At 50.9% G+C, this 19,162-nt stretch overlaps 1 protein-coding gene and 1 long non-coding RNA gene across 5 annotated transcripts in view; one reads left to right on the top strand and one right to left on the bottom strand.

Moving 5' to 3' along the window:
- Gata4 (GATA binding protein 4) overlaps positions 1-19,162 on the top strand; it is a 68,874-nt gene that overhangs the window by 11,769 nt on the left and 37,943 nt on the right. For 3 of the 4 annotated variants that reach the window (XM_085698635.2, XM_048421941.3, XM_085698637.2), the window contains exon 2: positions 17,622-18,722. In XM_085698635.2, coding sequence (XP_085554761.2) covers positions 18,110-18,722 — 613 coding nt within the window. In that variant the 5' untranslated portion in view covers positions 17,622-18,109. Of the gene's footprint in view, positions 1-13,798; positions 13,929-17,621; positions 18,723-19,162 lie in introns of those variants that run through there. The other variant, XM_085698636.2, reaches the window with a different exon arrangement.
- Positions 9,345-11,667, bottom strand: LOC146892277 (uncharacterized). Its single transcript, XR_015004874.2, has 2 exons — positions 10,973-11,667; positions 9,345-10,637 (listed from the first exon to the last, which is right to left on the bottom strand). It is a non-coding gene; the product is annotated as an uncharacterized LOC146892277 (long non-coding RNA).

The following is a 19,162-nucleotide window of genomic DNA, read 5'->3' as shown; positions in this document are numbered from 1 at the left end:
GAAACACCAACAGCCTAGAAGACAGCTGATGGAATCTGTCCAATCATTATTACCACATATGGGGACTACGTTGAAAAACAAGTAAATCAACAGACAGTATACTAGTGAATGGGCACGTGTTGTTCGGGAAAACTGGTTTGCCTTTGTATTTATTAATTTTTTTTTATCAGTCCCAGTTCACCAATAGTTGACCTCAGGCCCAAAGTTCAACATCAATAGCAGGGCAGCCACAGATCCAGTAAGTGACTTTGCTCCGTGGGGTGCCAGACCCCATGACAAGGCACCACCACGTGGCTCTGCTCACTTGCCCAGTGTCTGGCCTAGGTGCTCAGTCACATGACCACTGACTCTACTGGAAAGAGAACGGGGAAAATGTTTGCTCAGAACCCCAGACTCACTTGGCTCAGCAAATTCAAGTAACTCATACAGAGGGTGAAAATACAAGTGTGTGCCGGTGTCCCTTGGGCCTGTCTCGGGCTACACAGGACACTGTGTCTCCTGTGGGTCAACAATGAGGAGGAGAACAAGGCAGATTCAGATGCCTGGGCCCTGGTGACTACCCTGCACCCATTTTCTTTATTGCAAGCATTGGGATATGTAGTAATCCACAGGACTATTGGAAGCTAATGTAGGAATATAATACAGATCTGATTTTTGGAATGGCTTGAATTCAGTCTAAGGTGGGCATAGGATGCCCATGAATCTTTATCAAGTCATCAAACCTTTACCTGTCCAGAAGCTCCATGACTGACAAGGGCCAGATCACTGGGACAGCTCTTTGAAAGGGATGAAAGCTAAACCAGGTTCCCTGGCCTTCAGGCCCATCTCCCAGAGGCCAGAGCTACCTTCCTCCCCTAGATGTTACATTAAAGTGAAGAATATTTGCTCTTCGGATGCTGAAATGGAAAAGCAAGTTGATGACCACTCCAAGATCCCTAGTTTTGGCCAGCAACAGTCCTAGCTATGGTACCAAAAAAGTCAGTGACTAAGGAAAGTCTGCAATCCTCTCTGGGCGCTATTTACATCATTTGGATTGGACAGAACTCCACAGTAAAGCCGGAGAGGCTGGCTCAGAACTGATAAGTGGGCCAAAGGTACCTGGTGCCATGGTTACCACTAACAGGGGATTCTGGCTATGGTGCTGATGAGGCATCATATGGCAGTGTCCCTACATGAGCCTCTCTGAGATAGCATACAATGAAAGAGACCATTATGCAATTGTTTCTGCTACACCCTTCACCATAGGTAGGAGAAAGATTTACACAACACAGAGGTAGGTTGAAACCTCTATTTTTTTTTGATTAATTAATTCAGGGTTGCATGTACCTAAGGGATGCTGGTTTCAAATTCATTATGTAGCTGGGATGATCTTGAACAACTGATCTTTTTAAATGCTGGGATCACAGAGCCTCACCCCCATACACACACACACACACACACACACACACACACACACAGTTTGTGCTTGCCTATGCCCTTGGAGGTCAGAAGATGTCAAATCCCCTGGAATTTGAGTGACAGATTGCTGAGAACCACCATGTAGATGCTGGCAACCGAACCTGGGTCTTCTGCAAAAGCAGCCAGTGCTTTTAACCACTGAATCATCTCTCCAGCCCCTTAAGTCAACATAAAAGCAACAACAAAAGCTACTACACCTTAGACGCTATGGGAGATAGGTAGGATCTTTTCTCTCCCCACCATGAGGAGACTAAAACTTAGGAGAGAGGTCTCCACATACAATTAGGTGCGGAGAAGATAAAGAAATATAATGCTCTAAAGGTTGTGGAAGCACAGGCAGAAGCGAGGCTGACTCTGGAGCAGGGGGGGGAGGGGGGCGGCAATTGTAAGAAGAGGTGATACATTTCCCTCCTGTATCCCTCGTGATACTGATGCACTGCTGCGCGAAGCAGTCTGGGCACTGGGATCAACCCACTTGAGTTTTGATCTTAATCTTAATTTTGCTCGTACTAAACTGGACAAGGTACTGGGTAGCTATGGCTGTCCATCTCTTTTACTGACAGAATGGGGAGGTGGCTCAGAGAGCACACGTGGCAACGTGCAGGGAATAGAGAACCACCCAAGTTAGCCATTGCTCAAGGAATGTTCACGCAGGGAACTGGTTAAAAGGTTCATCTGCAGTCCAAGCTTTTTACCAAACACGTTCAAATGGGCCTCGCTTTACAATTTCCCTTATTTTGCTTTATGTTTTATATATGGGTATTTTGCTTGCATGTGTATGCATGCACCATATATGCGCATTGTCTGCAGAGTCCTAGAAAAGGGTGTTGGATCCCTTGGGACTGGAGTGGGTTAGTTGTGAACTGCCAAATAGCTCCTGGGAATTGAACCCAGGTCCTCTGGAAGAGTAGCCAGTGCTCTTAACCACGGAGTCATCTGTTCAGTCCCCCTTCCTTTTGCTTTGTTTGTTTTTCTTTGAGATAGGATCTTTCTATGTGTCCCCAGCTGTCCTGGAACTCACAGAGACCCCCTTGCCTTGTCCTGCTAAGTCCTGGGATTAAAAGCATGCACCACTATTCTGGGCTAGGCCTCCCCTTTCAGGTTCATCATAGAACACATTATCTAGGGTTAAGACTGAGTTGGACCTTAATGGCTAGGTGTTCCCCACTACACATTATGTGGGACTAAGAGTGTGTTCCTGGAGCCCAGGCAGTGGTGGCCTTTAATCCAGAAGCAGATGGATATCTGAGTTCCAGGGGCTGCATAGAGAAACCGCGGGGGAGGAAGGAATGTATCTCTGCTACAGAGTCACTTGACTGGCTGGCAGAAGAGGAAAATTTGGCGAAATCATTTTGTGGAGCTGAAAGTCACAGAATGTGATGTGTGAAGGAGATGACTTTCTGTGATTTCACACTCACCTGGCGACAATGCCAGAAGCCACCCAGGAATCTGAAGTCCCAGACCACTAGTTGCTGCGTCCCTACTGTCCCTCATCTATTTCTACCAGTGCCTGGGGCCACAGTAATGGAGTTAGGAGAAGGTGTCTTTCCTCCTTCTTTTCTCCGATCCCAAAGAAAAGTTTTCTAGTTCTTGGGCCGCACTTCCTTTTTTCACAGCTGTCCAGAAATTTGATGTGGGTGCTGGGGGGTGGGGGAGCATCAGCGCTGTTTCTGCATTAGTTCGCCTCAACTGAAAGTGCTTGGCGAAAGACATGTTCTTTCTCCACTGTTACCACAGGGAAGGTGATCCCAGGGCGCGGGAGACTTTCCATAAAAAACGCTGGAAAGGTAAAGCCCTCAGGAGCTGGGGCGACTGGCTCTCCAGTCTGCTGTAATTCAGATTTTAAACACCCAGGAAGCCTTCTTCTCCATCCAAAGGCCAAGGGAGAAAAAAACCTGGACTAGCCAATATGGAGGAGGGCGCAGCCTGAGGCAGTTGGTAGAAAACGAACAGGGTACCGAAGGGACCTTGCTGTCTTCACCTGCGAAACGACTTAGCTTTAGTTACCGGGCCATCTTATCTGTCATCTGTCGCTGTATACACACGAGCTGGATATTTTAGTCGTTGGAGTTGCTATCGGAGGACTGGGCGCTCCACGCCGTGGAGTCCGCCTTGACCGTGAGCGGCGCTGCGGAGCGGTAAGAGCCAAGGACCGGGCACACTGGGCCGGGAAGGAAGCGCGGCCGGCGAGCGGGGCGCCAGGCTCGGCCTCCAGCGCCCTCGAGCCGGGCCGGGGCGCGCCAGTGGGGCGCTGGCGGCGGCCGGGGGCTGACCTCGAGCGCCGGCGAGTCTGCGCCCTCCCACCGGCCCGCGCTCGCCTCCCGCCGCCTCGGGTTAGGCGGCGGCGGTCAGCGCGCACCTCATCAATAAGACCTGACAGGCCGCCGGCTCCGCGGCCATCCATCAAGCCCGGGCAGCGGGTACATGGGGGCGGGAGCCAGGGCCTCCCCGAGGCTCGCTGCTCCGTGCTCACGCCGCCGGGTGGCAGGCAGAACTCTCCTCTCCAGAAGAGTACTTACACCTCATTGAGTTCCGGAAACCTGAGTCGAGCCTGTGGCACTTCACCTAGGCATCTAGATTCTGCAGCATCCACGCTGGTACAATCGTGCCCCACGTATGACAAATGGAATAGGCTAAGTGGAGCTGTCAATAAAACACCTACACATTAAAAATAATAAACTTCTGGAACTCGAGGTGTAGCTTAGTTGGTAGAGAGCCTTGCTTAGCAAACCTGAAGCCCTGGATGGTATCTACTGGGCCCCATATACTAGCCACGATGGTCTTGGGCTGTGGAGGCAGGGGGATCAGAATTTTAGTCATTCTCCATTTTCAGCTACATAGTTCTTCTAAGCTAACCTGGATTACTTGAAGTTCAGTCTCAAGAGGAACGGGGAGCTCCTTGAATTTATTTAGTATTTCCAGTTTCACACTCCTTTTCTCCCAAGAAGGGAACATGCTAACCCCTCGTTTATCCGTTCCTTATTCTGCTAACCGGACTCACAAGAAGAGGTTGATGGTAGTAGAGGCTTGAGTGTGCAGTCACACCTACAGAGTTTGCCTAGCCCATAGCAAGCAGATCACATAGCAGATCTTGTAAGGGGATTGTTACCATGCAGCTTTGTGGTAGAGAGGGACACTTGGGACCTCTCCTCACCCCACCCAAGGAGGCTCACAACACGGGTCCTGATTTATTCAAGCCTTCCTAGGGAGGGTGGAAGCTGGTGTGGCCCCACAAGGTCTCTCCTTTTCTCTCCCCCAAAATGTGGCTGGGTCAAGGTGCTCCAGCTGCAAACTCCAGCATCTGTTTCATCCCTCACTTCTTGCTTTCCTAACTCACCTTTTTATTTTCCTACTGCTTCTTTAGCAACCCCTCCAGAGGCTTGGACCAGGTACCCCAGGAAAGAAACAGACCAGGCCAGACTGCTTCACGTCTAACAGGAAACGCAATGTTTTTTTTTAAGGGGGGCGGGGCTTGGGGTTGTTTGGGGTATAATTCCTCATCACTTCACCTGAGTGTGACAGCAGTGACAAGGCATGAGAGCACAGGCAAGGGCAGGATGCTGTCTTGTACTGGAAATGCTCAGATTCCAGTTGGTTTTCTGCTGCTGGCAGGTGGAAGGAAAGCCTGTTGGGTTCCCCCAAAGCTTTGAACTTGGCTTACTTAGAATCTGGCTGCACAAAACCAGTCTTGCTGACTGCCTAGGCTTCCCAGTTCCACTCTTCCTCTCATGTAGCCCAGAGGTTGCTGCCTGAGGACTGCAGAGTGAGGCTGCAGTTGCTGTCCAGGAGGCTAGGGGTAGAAACACATTAGCTCCTGCATTGACCTCTATACAGTTTGCTGTGGTATATGTGTGTGTATTTGTGTGTGTATGTGTGGGGGGGTGGATGTGGGTGGCACACCCAGGATGGAACCTTGAGTCAGTTCTGTGCAGCCAGGCTGAGCAAGGAGTGAGGACCAAGGCTGGATGGGTCTGCATCCCTTAAAAAGAAGTCCAGAGCCTTCTGTGTATCTAAATCACTCTCCTGGAGTGTTGGGAGTGGGAGTCAAATGTGTACCAGGGGTGTGATGCTCCTTGGAGACTGAGAGTCAGGCAGAGAGGAGAGGGGACTGAAGAATTTTATCTTGCCTCCCCAACACACACACACACACACAGACTCTCTCTCTCTCTCTCTCTCTCTCTCCCCTCTGCTTTTTACTGTCACATTTATTGACATGTTCTCTCCATATTGTAAACCTACTCCTTTTTTAAATCATACATTCTATGTGTATTGGCAAACACAGCAATCGTGTAAACACCAGCACATTCAAGACATCACCACCGTCCTAGCCTGCTCCTAATTCTCTGCTCTCACCCCACCCCCACCCCTTCATGTAGCTCTGTCTTACTCTGTGGCCCTGGCTACCTCTAATTTGTCTTCAGCTGTTATAGTTTTGTCTTTTCTAGAATATCCTACATACATGTTTCTTAAAATGTAGTCCACTGAGTCTTCTTCCATGGCATTGAACACATCTTCGATTATTCATGTCCTTGGGTGTAGAAGCAGCTCCTTCATTTTTGCAGTTGAACCCTACTCTGTTGCATGAATGGGCACACAGGTTATCTTTCACCTGAGCTTCCCAGTTTTTAGGAATTATGAACAAACCTGTAGGCTTTTAAGATATCAGGGATAGTTTTTGGTACATGAAACAAAACATTGAGAAGCTGGACATGTGGCTCAGCTAGTATTGAGTATTTTCCTATCATGTGTGAAACTCTGGATTCAAACCCAGCTCAGAATAAAACTGGCTGTGGTGACTCATGCTTGTAATTCTAGGACCTTGAAGGTGAGGGCAGGAAGATCAGAAGTTCAAGGTCATCCTCTATCTTCAACTACATAGCAAATCTGAGGCCTCCCTGAACCACATAAGATTTTATTTTAAAATTGAAAAGAAAATTGCCAGGCAGTGGTGACACACGCCTTTAATCCCAGCACTTGGGAGGCAGAGGCAGCCAACTCTCTCTCTGAGTTTGAGGCTGTCTTGGTCTACAGAACAAGTTCCAGAGAAGCCAGGGCGACACAGAAAAAAAAATTATTTACGTGTTTATTTACAAAGCTCTTGCTACTCCAGTGTAAATTACAGACAGTAGAGCTGGTGAACTTGCAAAAGAAGGGACTAGTATGACTTAGTCCCTAACAAAGTGTAGTCTGAGGAGGAGGGTGGGGAATCCGCTTTGGATAAAACTAGTCCTGTGCTTATCCAGCACTCAAAGACTCTAAGAAAGACCTTACCTGTTCTGCGCTTCTCTGCCCCACCCATTGGAAAGCAGTGCGGCATCAGGAAATGGGTATCTCCGGAGACTTCCTCGGAGATAGATATGGATTCTGCCCCTCTCCCGAGAAAAGGTCCTTTTCTCTGTTCAATGAAGTGAGAAGTAGAGGCGACTTCCTGGAGCTGGGCACCTTTCTAGGGGCACCGCCAGCCCCCACCACCCCGAACCTCGATACCTATCAATTCATTTCTTTGCTCCTGGGTTCCCTTCAAATCCTTGTGTCTTAGCAATTTGTTATACACTAGCATCTCTGGGGAAGAACTCAGACTTTAAGAGGAATACACCCAGTCCCTCATCTAACCAAGGAAGGAAAAGTTGAAGCCAGTCACTGAGCGCTGTGTGAGGGCCGTGGGCTAGCATTACTGAGCTGTGACCTCTCTAGTCGTCCGGACTCCGGGCTCCGAGTCCTTCTTCTGTGGAAACAAGGTGCGGACTATTTCCCTACTGAGAGATACTGGACTCCGGGAGGGGAAGGAAGGGGCACTCGGAGGGCACCTGCCGCAGTAGTGGGAAGTAGATGGATGTGGCTTTGTTGCTGGTCCTTGACTGGGAAGGGTCAGCCTGGGAATGGTTGGTCACTGGCAGAACAGTGTTACCGCCAACTTCTCGCTCACCCCCTCCTCCAGCCAGCTTGGGACTGGGCCTGAGTCAGACGGCTGTTTTTGCACTTGGGCTTCGGGCTTCCTTGACACTTTCCTGTCTCTCCGGGCCGCCACGACGCGGCGCCTGCTTGGGCGTCTTTTCTGGCTCGGAGTCACCTCTGGCTCCGAGGGTGAGGTGAAAGGTGCCGGGGGTCGGCAGCTTTCTTTCGGGCCACCTTAGGATGAGGGGGGAGGCTACCATACAGAAACAAGTCCAAGTTGGGGCTGTAAACATCAGGTCCCTGGGACTCCCAGGGTTTCCCCTGTGTTTAGAGTTCTTGAGTGGGGGAGTGCTGGTGTACAGTTCTGAAGGTCTGAAGGTTCACCAGTCCTGTATAGTTTTATCCCGGGATAGTCCCCTCCTTTAGCACCTAGTTGTGTGTCCCAAGCTTCCACCCCAAGGACCCACACACTGTATCTGCCATTTGACATTCTACCTATTTGTCGTGTTTTTCATCTGTCTTCATTTTATGGAAAGAAGCTGACCAGGACATCACCAAGTCCCACCCCTATAAGTTCTGTACCACACAACAGTACCCAAGAAATGCAGATCGAATGACTGAAATGGACCCCATCTCTTCTTGACTTTTCCTAGCTTTGGTCCTGAACCTCAGATCTTCCTCCCTGCCCCACTCCTGTCTCTGCCTGCTTCATTTCTGTCTCTTCCCCTTTCTCTCTTGAGGCTGTCCTCCTCATCCTTAAATTTTCCCCTGTTCTGGTTTCTGACAGTCCCCTGTTCCTCCAGAATTTATGGAGGGCCTTCTGAGACGACAGAGCCTCCCTTGGTGGGTTGCCTTTCTAGGATCGCCACCACCTCGCTGTCAATCACTGCTGCATTGGTGCCTAGCTAGCTTCTCCTGCTCATCTTGACTCCAGTATCCAGTTTAACCTAGACATCCATTCTTCTTCCCCATCCCAGGGCTTCTACTGTTTCCTGGGAATAGTCTAGATTTTGGTGGGCAATCTGTAGTTAGGGATATGAGCCACCAGGGCTGAATCAGCCCTCTGCAGAGTCCCTCTTCTAGGATTGAGTGTGAAAGTTGTGCATCACCCAAGGACCAATCCGTTTAAAAAGAGCTTTGTGTTCTTCCAGAAACACCAGAGAAGCTAGTAACTGCCCCTCTTGCCTGGTCTACACAATTTTAAGGGAGAAAAAGCAGAGCCAGAGAGGGACAACTCTTTGAGTTTAAGGTCAGACTGGTCTACACAGCAGGACTCTGCCTCAAACAAAACAAATGAACAACTTCTCCTCTGTTTTTGTTTTTGTTTTTTCAAATTCAACCATTCCACAAGCACTCATTGAACACCTACTGTGCACTGGCCTTGGTTTTCACCTTAGGGAGCTTACTTTCTGGAGAGTGTGCTGGTGTGAAGGTGTCTGTCAACAATTACAGACAAATGAATTTCTAACCCCAGGGAAGAAACACCTAAGGATAAATTAAATAGATATATTTAATATCACCATAGGGAATTAATGGTGTTCTGTCTTTGGTTATAATACTATCACTGGGCGACTTCAACCGTATAAATGAGGAAGAACGGGTGAATGAATTGGGGTACCAGGTCACCAAAAGCATCTAAGAGGTGGCAGCCCCTGCAGACAGCAGCCTGAGCCTGTTGTCTCAGGTGACCGTGCTTACTGGAAACTCCTGGGCACCCAGCAGGTGTCTGCAGCTCCTCCTCCGCTTTCCCAACAACCGCCCTTCCCTAAGGAAGGTGAAGGAGTCCTTAGAGAAGCCGGAAGAAGGGGGTCTGTGGGAGGATGGGGGGGTATATCAGCAAGTCTATTCCAAAACTACAGTTCTAGGCTCCCAGACCCGACTGCGTCCTTGCCAAGACTGGGACTCCGAACTGAAGAGCGTCCTCCCCATTCACAAAACCTCTGGCGTTGTTCACAAACTTAGAAAAAAAAATTTACACAAGGCTTTTCAGGTTTCGTTCTAAATAAATTTTGCATTTTTAAATATCAGACACGCGCAGTAACGGAAATTTAGAGAATAAAAAAGACGACTGTTACAGCCAGCATTTTACGGTTGCTATGAAAATAAGAAGTAAGACGGTAATCTCGTTTGCAGACCTGCTGCCTCCACCGACACTTAGTCACCTAGAATTTGAGTCCCGACCTTTCTGGGTCGTCTTAAAGATGACGAGGGTAACTTTGGTTTCCTCATCCTTGCTCCACGGTGTTGTTTTCCCAAAGAAAAATGAAACAGGAAAGTGACCTGTAATTTAGAAGTGACTGTAAAATAAGCCACTGACTGGTCTCCAGTCTGGAAGCACCTGAAACATTTTCCGAGGTCTATGAGAAAGGACGGCTTTGGCTTGCAACACTGAACAATTCTTTAAAAGCGAGACTGTTCTTAAAGAGTTACTTCTTCCTGGGGTGGATCAACAAGATCCGACCCTCGGTGTGGGGCTAGTTCTGGGGTTTGTATAAATAGGGAGTTTATGTCGGTTCCTTTTCCACCTGGAATCCCACGTGTAGAAGGCCCAGGGTGGGGGGAAGAGTGCGTGGGGGTGGGGGGTGGTACACCGGCGTGGCCTTTCTAGTTAATTGGTTCTTCATTCTCCCTTGAACAGGATGGGGTGCACCTAGCTGCTTACTTCGAGTTTTCTGCTTGTTCAGGGGTTCTCGCGGTGTGGACTATCAGTCACAGAGGGGAAGGAGATGGTGTTTGTGGCGTCTGGCTCCCCCTGGGGAATTGGGGAATCCCAGGACACTGTCAGGCAGCACACCGCTTTCGTTTGGCGCGGGTCTCTTTCCACGACGAACCCAACGCCTTTTGCCTCAGAGGCACATCTGCATCTGGGATACGCATTCTATGGGGCCAAGGTGGACTTCTGTAGTCTTCCCTCTGGCTCCCGTTTCCCATCACAGGACACTGGAAACTGCCCAAGCTTCACATTCTTTCCTGAACTCGTTTTTCTCTCACTGCGTGGCTCGTATGTCGATTCCTGCCGAATAGTCATCCGCCTCCAGAAACGCTGGCACTGCGGCGCTTGGTTCGACGTTGCCCACGGTTTAAACCAAACTACACGATTCCCAGGGGGCACGCGTTGGTGCCGGGCTCTGGGGAGGAAACCTCCCTTGGTCTCTGTGTGAAGTCCAACATCTGCTGTTTATTTTTTTCTTCGAGGGAATTCGAGTCCCAATTCCTCTGTATGGTCGTGTTCAGCCTACGGTTTCATTTCTGCTAGCTCACAGATGGGCTTTAATCTCAGGAACCTTCAAGGAGCAAGAAATAAATTTATTCTTTGGTGCTGCAAGGATTATTGAAGAGTACAGTTCACTTAAGCCCGTCTTATTATGGAAAACCTCAGACACTCCACCTCCCCCATGAGCCAAAAGATCTAAAAGGTGGAAGGTGAGCCGGAACGTTTCTGCCCAAAGGGCAGAAATCTTGAGAAAGGAAAGAGGAAAGAAGAACTTGGGAGAGGTTGGGCCACCCTTCCCCGTCCATCCCAGGGACGTCTTTCTTAAAAATAGCCAAGTTTGAAGCTTAGAGGGCCCAGCCCCCCTCCTCCCAGCGGCCTCCCTTAGTCTGAGAGAAGCCTGGGAACCTCTAGAGGCAGCCGATAACCCCCTTCCAGCTCCAGCCAGCAAGGCCTTGAAATGCTCCCCGCTCCTGGCAACGCGTAGAGGTCGCCTTGGTTCCTCTGGTTCCAGCAAAGGAAGGGAGCAACTGAAGGGTCGGAGGGAAAGAGAGGGAGGGAGGGAACGGGGGCAAAACCAAAAGCGCCCAAGAAACACGTCTGGTTTGACTCTCCGCCCACACACCGGGAGAAATTTGGTGTGTGGGACCCAAAGTGTGGGGGTTAAGTCACAGGAAGCTGGAACAAATGTCTCCGTCCCAGGCGCCTGGCAGAGTCAGAGAATTGTCTGGGGGCCTTAGGGCTCGCGGTTCTCAGCCCAGCAGGAGACGCTGGAGGCCTGGGAGGGAAAAGTGGCCTAGGAGAACCTGGGTTGTAGCCGGCAGCAAGCAAAAGCTATGAATCACGCGACTCTCTTAGAGACTCCACTCGAGTTTCTCAACAACCACACGGAGCAATATCCTCAGCTTAACTCGAGGGCATCCTCCTTTTATTTTATTTTGGTTTTTCAAGACAGGGTTTCTTTGTGTACCCCGGGCTGCCTTAGAGCTCGCTCTGTAGACCAGGACAGCCTCAAACTCAAAGATCCGCCTGCCTCTGCCTCTGGGACTAAAGGTTTGCGCCACCACTGTCCCCAGGCGAAAACAGGGCTTCCTGCCTGTTAGGTTGAGCAGTCTACCCGCTGAGCTACCTCCCCAGCTCGGCTACACTCTTTCTAAACTGTTAGGAGCTTAGTTTACAGAAGGCTAATGAGCGACACGACACGGGTGGTGAAGACTCCAGGACATCACCTCGCTAAGGCCCATCCCACACACCAGAGAGAATGTGCCTGGCAGTGGCCAGAGACCTTGGGGACCTGGAGGAGTGACACTTGGTTGCTTCCTCAGACACTAAACCTCAAGCCTCAGGCTTCTTAATGACAAACAAAATCAGAAATGCTGGCCCTGTTCCCCAACCTTAGTACATTTTGATCTATGAGGATTGATCTGAGACCTATGGCACACAGGTGGGGGGTGGGGGGGGGGAGAGAAAGAGGGAGAGACGAGGGAGGGAGGGAGGGAGGGGGAAGGAGAGGGAAAGAGAGACTTTTCTTCCGTGGGCCGTGGGCCTTTGGTTTCGCGTCTCTCCTGCTCACCGGGTGACTGAGAATTCCTCGTAAATAAAGCAAGGGCCATACCATTCTCTTCGTGCATCTGAGAGGCCCAAATCCGAGTTTGCTCGGGGAGATCTCTGATGCCCAGCGAAGGCCTCTGAGATCCCCCAGAATTTTACCAGACCTCAAACCTGTGGCGCCCGATTCTGTCCAAACACTGTTTAAAATAGGGTGGGAAGTGGGGGACTGGACCCTAGTCTTGGGACCCCAGATTCCGGGGCGTCAAAGGACTCAAGCAGGCGGCACCTCAGGCGACGTCGGTGAGTCAGACCAGAGAGAACAGGACTTCAGCAGCTCAGGAACCCTGACGGCCTCAGTTTTCTCTTCTCCCCTACGGCCGCTCTGGACCTCGGCCCCTTGGCTTTAGAAAAGAATTCCCCCAACGCAGCCGCGCTCAGTCCTTCCTCTGGGATTTTCCTGAGATCCCCACGGGTTGGCCAAGGTCCCACGGGTATTTCCTTTCAATCCGCTCAGCGTCCCAACCTGTCCCTATCTCTTGGGGTGCCTATGCACCGGCCGGCAATGGCAATCTGCTGTCGATCTCCAACGACGGGAGCGGAAGCATCCCCAGTTCTCTGGCTGCGCAGGTTTCTTACCGGGTGGTGTATTCCAGCCCCCTTCTAACCCCTCTAATCTTGTATGAGAAACCAGTGCTGGGAAGAGAAATGCGGCCTTAAAAAAAAAAAAAGTTAGTTTAACCCAAAGCGTGAGAGCCACCAGCGAGTTGTTATCTGCGGCTGAAGGCTGTGGTAATCGATGGGTTATTTTTACGCGGTAATAGGGCCCTGTGATTGCTCTATTAACCTTTAGACCTGTCTGAGGGACTCTCCCCTCACCGCCCCACTGCGCCAGGGCCTACAGGCCCTGACGCCGACTCCAAACTCAGGTCTGACACCCTCCCTGCCCCCACTCTGGGGTGGGGTGGGGACTACAGCCCCCTAGATGAGTTTTAACGTTGGAAACAGACTCCTCAATCCCCTCCTAGTTCTTTTGATTGGATCCCAGTCGCGGAGGGCTGAAGAGAGCACAGGGACAGATGAGAAGGGACAGGAGGCCGAAGGAGTTGGAAGCCGTACGGTACACGTTTTGTATAAATACATAAACTCCTGGGCTGGTGGCGGGTTCTCGGCGCCTTGCAGTCTCCACTGGCTGGTGGGAAGGTGAAAAGGACTCTTGGGTCTCTAGGCACAGACCTTAAGGTCCAGTTCGGGTTTTAGTACCTCCTGACGCATTTCAGGGGCAGGGTAGATCTGAGGCCAGCTAGGTACTCCGGGTGACCCAGTGGCCCCACGGGCGATCAAGAAGGAACCCAGCGCGCGGGGTCACCTTCTCCTCTACCAGCCCCGCCCCTTGCCCACCGCGCCCGAACGTAGACCACTGAAGGTGGGAGGAAAGAGAAGGAACTAGTGAATAAAACACGCCAGGTTGTCAGACAGCACCGTGGGCCGAGGTCGGCACCGGTACTGAGCGCATTGGTTCTCCGAGGTCCGTGCGCGTGGACTTTGCCTGCTGGGGGAGCTTTGGGAACAGCCGGGTTGGCGGACGCCCGGCGGAGGTGCAGCCACCGCCGCGCACCCCCGCCCCCCGCCCTTGCACGTGACTTCTCCAAGCCAGTCAGCGCCTACGAGCCCAGTGCGGGGGCCCAGGGAGCCGAGCCGGGAGCAAGGGACAAGCCGGAGGCCGGCACAGTGGCCGCCTGAGGCTCCGCCGCCGCTGCAACTCCGCGGGTGCTGGGAGGTCGTGCGGGCTCTCCGAGAGGCTCGAGCTGGCCAGGTAGGGCTCCCCCACCTCCTGCTCTTTTCCGGGGTAGGCAAAACTCACCAATCTTCTGCCCTAGTTTGTCTGGAACAGGGAGGGAAACAGCTATAAGTGGGAAAGGAGCCGCCGGTCCCAGCAGTGTTCCCAGATTGGCTAAAGCCGGCTCCACTTTTGACTTTGGCCTAGCAAGGACTTTATTTAAATCTTAAATCGAGTGAGAACAAAAATCCGGTAGGTGCTCGCGAGCGTGCGTTTGAATTGTTAGGGAGAAACTTGGTCACTTTTAATCGGTCCTGTGTGCAGATTCTCCAGTTCTGTTTTGCACCCCACAGGCCAGGGCCCATGTAATCTCTCTGACTGACCGACCTGGGACAGGCCGCATAGCCCCCACTCTTTGGGGGTGCAGTCGAAGGAGTATCTCCAGCCTGCGACGCGGGGGAATGCAGAGTGGCTGTGGCAGACGACAGTAGGACCTGGGGCGCGGGGGAGGCTAGAGGCACTTAGAGGTAGGCTCAGCGGCCTCCCGACCTTTTCTGCTTTCTCCTGCTTTCTAGTTAACCTCCGCAAACTCTAGACTAGGGCCCATGAATTGTGTGTGCTGCACACTGCTGACTAGCGCCCACCCTCACTGCTTCTGAGAGAAAGCAGCCCAGGGCCGAAACCCCCACGGCGGACAGCAGGGATGTTCCTGGCTAGCCACCTCTAGCTCCCTCATCCATAAATTAGATCGCCTGGATGTGGCCTGAGAGTGATCAGTTGTTACCACTTGGGAGAGAGATAGATGTCTAGGTGGCCAAGTTTCACCGGGTGGAAGGAAGAGGGGCTTTTCGGTTCAAAGGAAGAAGGTAGCGAGGGACCGGAGCCGTTGGCAGAGCTCGGGCAACAAGGCCGCGCTGCTGGGAAGCACCTGGGAGTTTATTTCCTGTACCTTTGGAAAAGGAAGGCAGGCAGGAATGACGCTTCGTACGTCCAAAGGAAGAAAAGCTGCCTGGTGAGGCCGGCCGAGCTTCGTTTCTGAAGCCAGTATATTAGTTGGTTGGTGATAATTCTCAGTGTGGCGGGGCTAGAGCCACCGCATGAGCGCGAGCCGCAAAAAACGCGAGCCGCAGGGAAAAAGATCTGTAATGGGACCCTTTATGGCATGTTGCATTTTCCAACTCTCAAAAAAAAAAAAAAAAGATCCCTAAAGAGATGTGGCCGAAATTATGAAAAGAGAAGATATTTGCTTTCTGTTTGTGAACTTGGGGTGAAGTTCGTGGAGTGATCCGAAAGACTGTGAAAACCCTGGGCCGGGCTGGACTACTGTGAGAATGTGGAGGTCGCTGGGCCCCCTCACAGGCGGGAATCCACTTAAGGGTACTGTGTCTGGCCTTTCCAGAAAGAGAACAAGAATTTTCTCCACCTTCTATTGTTCTAGTCACCCAGCTTCAGGTTAAAGTATCAGCCATTTAAAACTGCAGAGCGCTTCTAAACGTAAGCCTGAGATCCCAAACTGATTTAGCGCTTGCATTTTTTTCAAGCTTGCAAATTAGATTACAGAACTAAATCTCTTCCTTTGTTAGTCGAGAAAAGAAAATTTACAAACCTTTTTAAAACAACTTCCTGAGTTGAAATTACAGAAATTACAATTAATTAGGCCAACTACTTGACATAAAAAATTGAATGTGGCCGGGCGTTGGGGGTGCACACCTTTAATCCCAACACTCGGGAGGCAGAGGCAGGCGGATCTCTGTGAGATGGAGGCCAGCCTGGTCTACAGAGCTAGTTCCAGGACAGACTCCAAAGCTACAGAGAAACCCTGTCTCAGGGGAAAAAACAAAACAAAACAAAACAAAAAAACAAAAAAATAAGCAAAAAAATTGAATAATAAATATTTTTATCCATGTAAATCTACGTATTTGTATTTGCATATCGCAACCCTAAGATTTCTAGGAACGTTTAAGCTTTTTGTCTTTCTTTTCAAAGGAAGAGTTGACCACCTCAGGTCAAATTTCATGTTTCCATCCTCCAGCCAAACTTACTAGAAGGAAATGTCCAACTGTCAAACCAATAATTTATTGTCTATTTTGAAAAAGTAAATACTAAACATTTTTATCAGTCACTGTGTGACAGCATACTTTGTCATGGTTCCATTTTTGCTAGAGATGATGCAAAGATAATAAAAATTAATTTGTATATTAAATGCCCCATTCCAGAACTTTCACAGTAATTAAGATGATGGTTTATTGTTAAGTATAAGCTACATCCCAGGCACTCTCTTGCTATGTATTAGAGATAGACCATAATAGCTGTTATACAGAATCTTCTGGGTGACTGTTGTCACAAGTTTCTAAAGCCTGGTTATGAATGTTCTGTGTGTGTTAAATTATAGCTCCCACCCATAATCCTCCGATGACTTCGAGACACAGGTACCTTTAATATTTGCATTTTACAGATGAGGGACTGGGGTGTATAAAGTTATTTATTTAGGGAGTGGCAGACCTGGGCTTGTATCTAGTTCTGTTTAATATTCTTGCAAATGCATTGTTGCACTAAAAAGAAAGAAACAAACAAGCAAAGGAAGACAGAAAAGAAAGTTAAAAAGAAAAGAAAGTATTCAACCAAAAGAGGCCGCCTCTTAAAGGAAAATCAATGTGTATTGGGGATTTCAAATACTCAAGGCCCTCCAGCATCCCCAGCAATGTATTTTTTTGGGCTGTAGCAAGTTTCAAACTCACCTATACTTAAGTTCCCTCTTAAGTAAAAATAAGGAAATTTAGGCACCTTTACTTAATGGAGCCCCCCCCCCACACACACACACCATATTCTCTGGTAATGCTCAACACGGGATGCCTGGAAGGAGGCGATCAATTACCAAGAATCAATTCTGCTTTTGATAGATTTTTCAATCCCACTGGAAAAAGCCAGCTTGAGTGCTTCCCTGAGTTCTGTAGTGACCTTGTTCAACCCTCCTGCTTTTCTGGTCCCGGTATACAGTCTGCAAAGTGTTTAAAATGTAACTATTTGCAGAAACGTGTGGCCTGTCTGATTTGACACCCACATGGTGCACAGTACGATTAAGGAGTTTCACAATCCTTTTTATGGGTTCGCCGACACTTGCTCATGTATAAACATTTAGATTCTACCTCTAGGTGCTCTTTTTTAAGATTGCAAACAAAACTTTCGTAGGTTGCTGGTTTTTATAAAGTTTGTCACCCCTGCTCCCATGCCAGCCCTGCCCCAATCTGCAGTTCTTTCTTGTTTGATCGAGGAAATGTTTGAGGAAAGGTGAGGAAACAATTGAAAAATACAAAACGATGGAGAGCTTTTGAGTCACTAGCGTTCTCCGGAACTCCAAACCTTGTACTTACAGAATACTTTGGACAAAATAAAAAAGAAAGAAAAAAGAAAGAAAGAAAAGGTGTTTGGAGGATAAGGTAAAATTAAAATACTTCCTGATAAGCAATTATGAAAATAATTGGCCCTAATCGCAACTGAGAACTGCAAGCCCGAGACTCAGTGTTTCTTAGGTCGTCCTCCAACATACTTGCCACCGGCAGCCTGATCCGGATCAAACAAAGGCCGAGGCTGTACCGCGAGACCACAGGAGCCGGGCTAGAAAAGGGCGGTTTTATTCGCTGTGCTGGAGAAGAGCAGGAAAACGGGAAAGCTGACCGAGGCTCTGAAAGTCCTGGGCTGAACTCACCTGTGGTTTATTTCCTCTTTCAGGACTGCCACGGCAGTGAAGAGACGGAGCCCTCCTCGGCCCTCTTCGCTGGAGCCCTGCTGGAGCTAGCGGTATAGCCTGGGCTTGCAGCAGGCGGAGTGCTGCGACTAGGCACATCCAACCGGTGGGTGATCCGAAGGTCTGCTCAGGGAGTTCGAGCTCAGCCTCGGCTACGTCCAGGGGCACCTCCAGTCTCCCGGCTCGGGAGCAGAGTCAGCCCTTCTGCACTACCTTCTGGAACAACCACAAATCCAATTTGGGATTTTTTTTTTTCTCAGCAAACCAGAGCCTAGAGGTTGCTCCTCTCATGCTGGATTTAATTCGTATATAGTTTGAGCGAGTTGGGCCTCTCCCAATTGATTTTTGATCTCCGTTTTCGTGACAGTTCCGCACACCTATATTCTAATTCTTGTCGCTTTGGTCTGCTGTACTCGCGTGGCTCCTTGATCCACAAGTGAAGAAAGGACACCGACGCGCAGAGCTTGGGGCGATGTACCAAAGCCTGGCCATGGCCGCCAACCACGGCCCCCCGCCCGGCGCCTACGAGGCGGGTGGCGCCGGCGCCTTCATGCACAGCGCGGGCGCGGCGTCCTCGCCGGTCTACGTGCCCACGCCGAGGGTGCCCTCCTCTGTGCTAGGCCTATCGTACCTGCAGGGCGGAGGAGGGGGCGCCGCTTCCGGAGCAACCTCGGGTGGCAGCTCCGGGGCCGCCCCGTCGGGTGCAGGGCCAGGGACTCAGCAGGGCAGCCCAGGCTGGAGCCAGGCTGGAGCCGAGGGAGCTGCCTACACCCCGCCACCTGTGTCCCCGCGCTTCTCCTTCCCGGGGACCACTGGGTCCCTGGCGGCCGCAGCCGCTGCCGCCGCGGCTCGAGAAGCTGCAGCCTACAGCAGTGGCGGCGGAGCGGCGGGCGCGGGCCTGGCTGGCCGAGAGCAGTACGGGCGCCCCGGCTTCGCGGGCTCCTACTCTAGCCCCTACCCGACTTATATGGCCGACGTGGGTGCATCCTGGGCCGCAGCCGCCGCCGCCTCCGCAGGCCCCTTCGACAGCCCAGTCCTGCACAGCCTGCCCGGACGGGCCAACCCTGCCCGACACCCCAATCTCGGTGAGTACTGAAGGGACTCGTCTGGGCATTCAGCTTTCCCAGCTCTGTTAGGGTTGGGGAGCATCCTTGATGCGATGAACCTCCTAGGAAGGCAGCCCGGAAGCGGGAGATTTGTGGCAGTGGGCCATCGTGGTGACCTAGTGGCCTAGCCAATGGAGTCCAGCAAAGTTCTTTTGTAACTGGGTGGACTGGTCTGCACAGCCTAGGGGCGACAGTGAGAGGTGTCGGGCTCTGTAGGGTCAGCTGGATCAGTCTGGCGATCTGCTCTCTGGGATTCAGCCCCCACCCACTTCCTCCATCCCTTCTTCTGAGTCCTCAGCAAACCTGAGACCTGCGCCATTTGGCAGCCAGGTTGGAGGATCCCTTAGGGTGGCAGATGACTTTCCGGTGGGGGGTTTTCACACCCGGAAATAATGAAGAGCTCAGTAAAGGAGACCGCC

The sequence above is a fragment of the Myodes glareolus genome, chromosome 12, assembly GCF_982192425.1.
Source record: "Myodes glareolus chromosome 12, mMyoGla1.1, whole genome shotgun sequence".
Classification (NCBI taxonomy): domain Eukaryota; kingdom Metazoa; phylum Chordata; class Mammalia; order Rodentia; family Cricetidae; genus Myodes; species Myodes glareolus.
The sequence above is the reverse complement of the archived record's forward strand: the minus strand, read 5'-3'. Positions and strand labels throughout refer to the sequence as shown.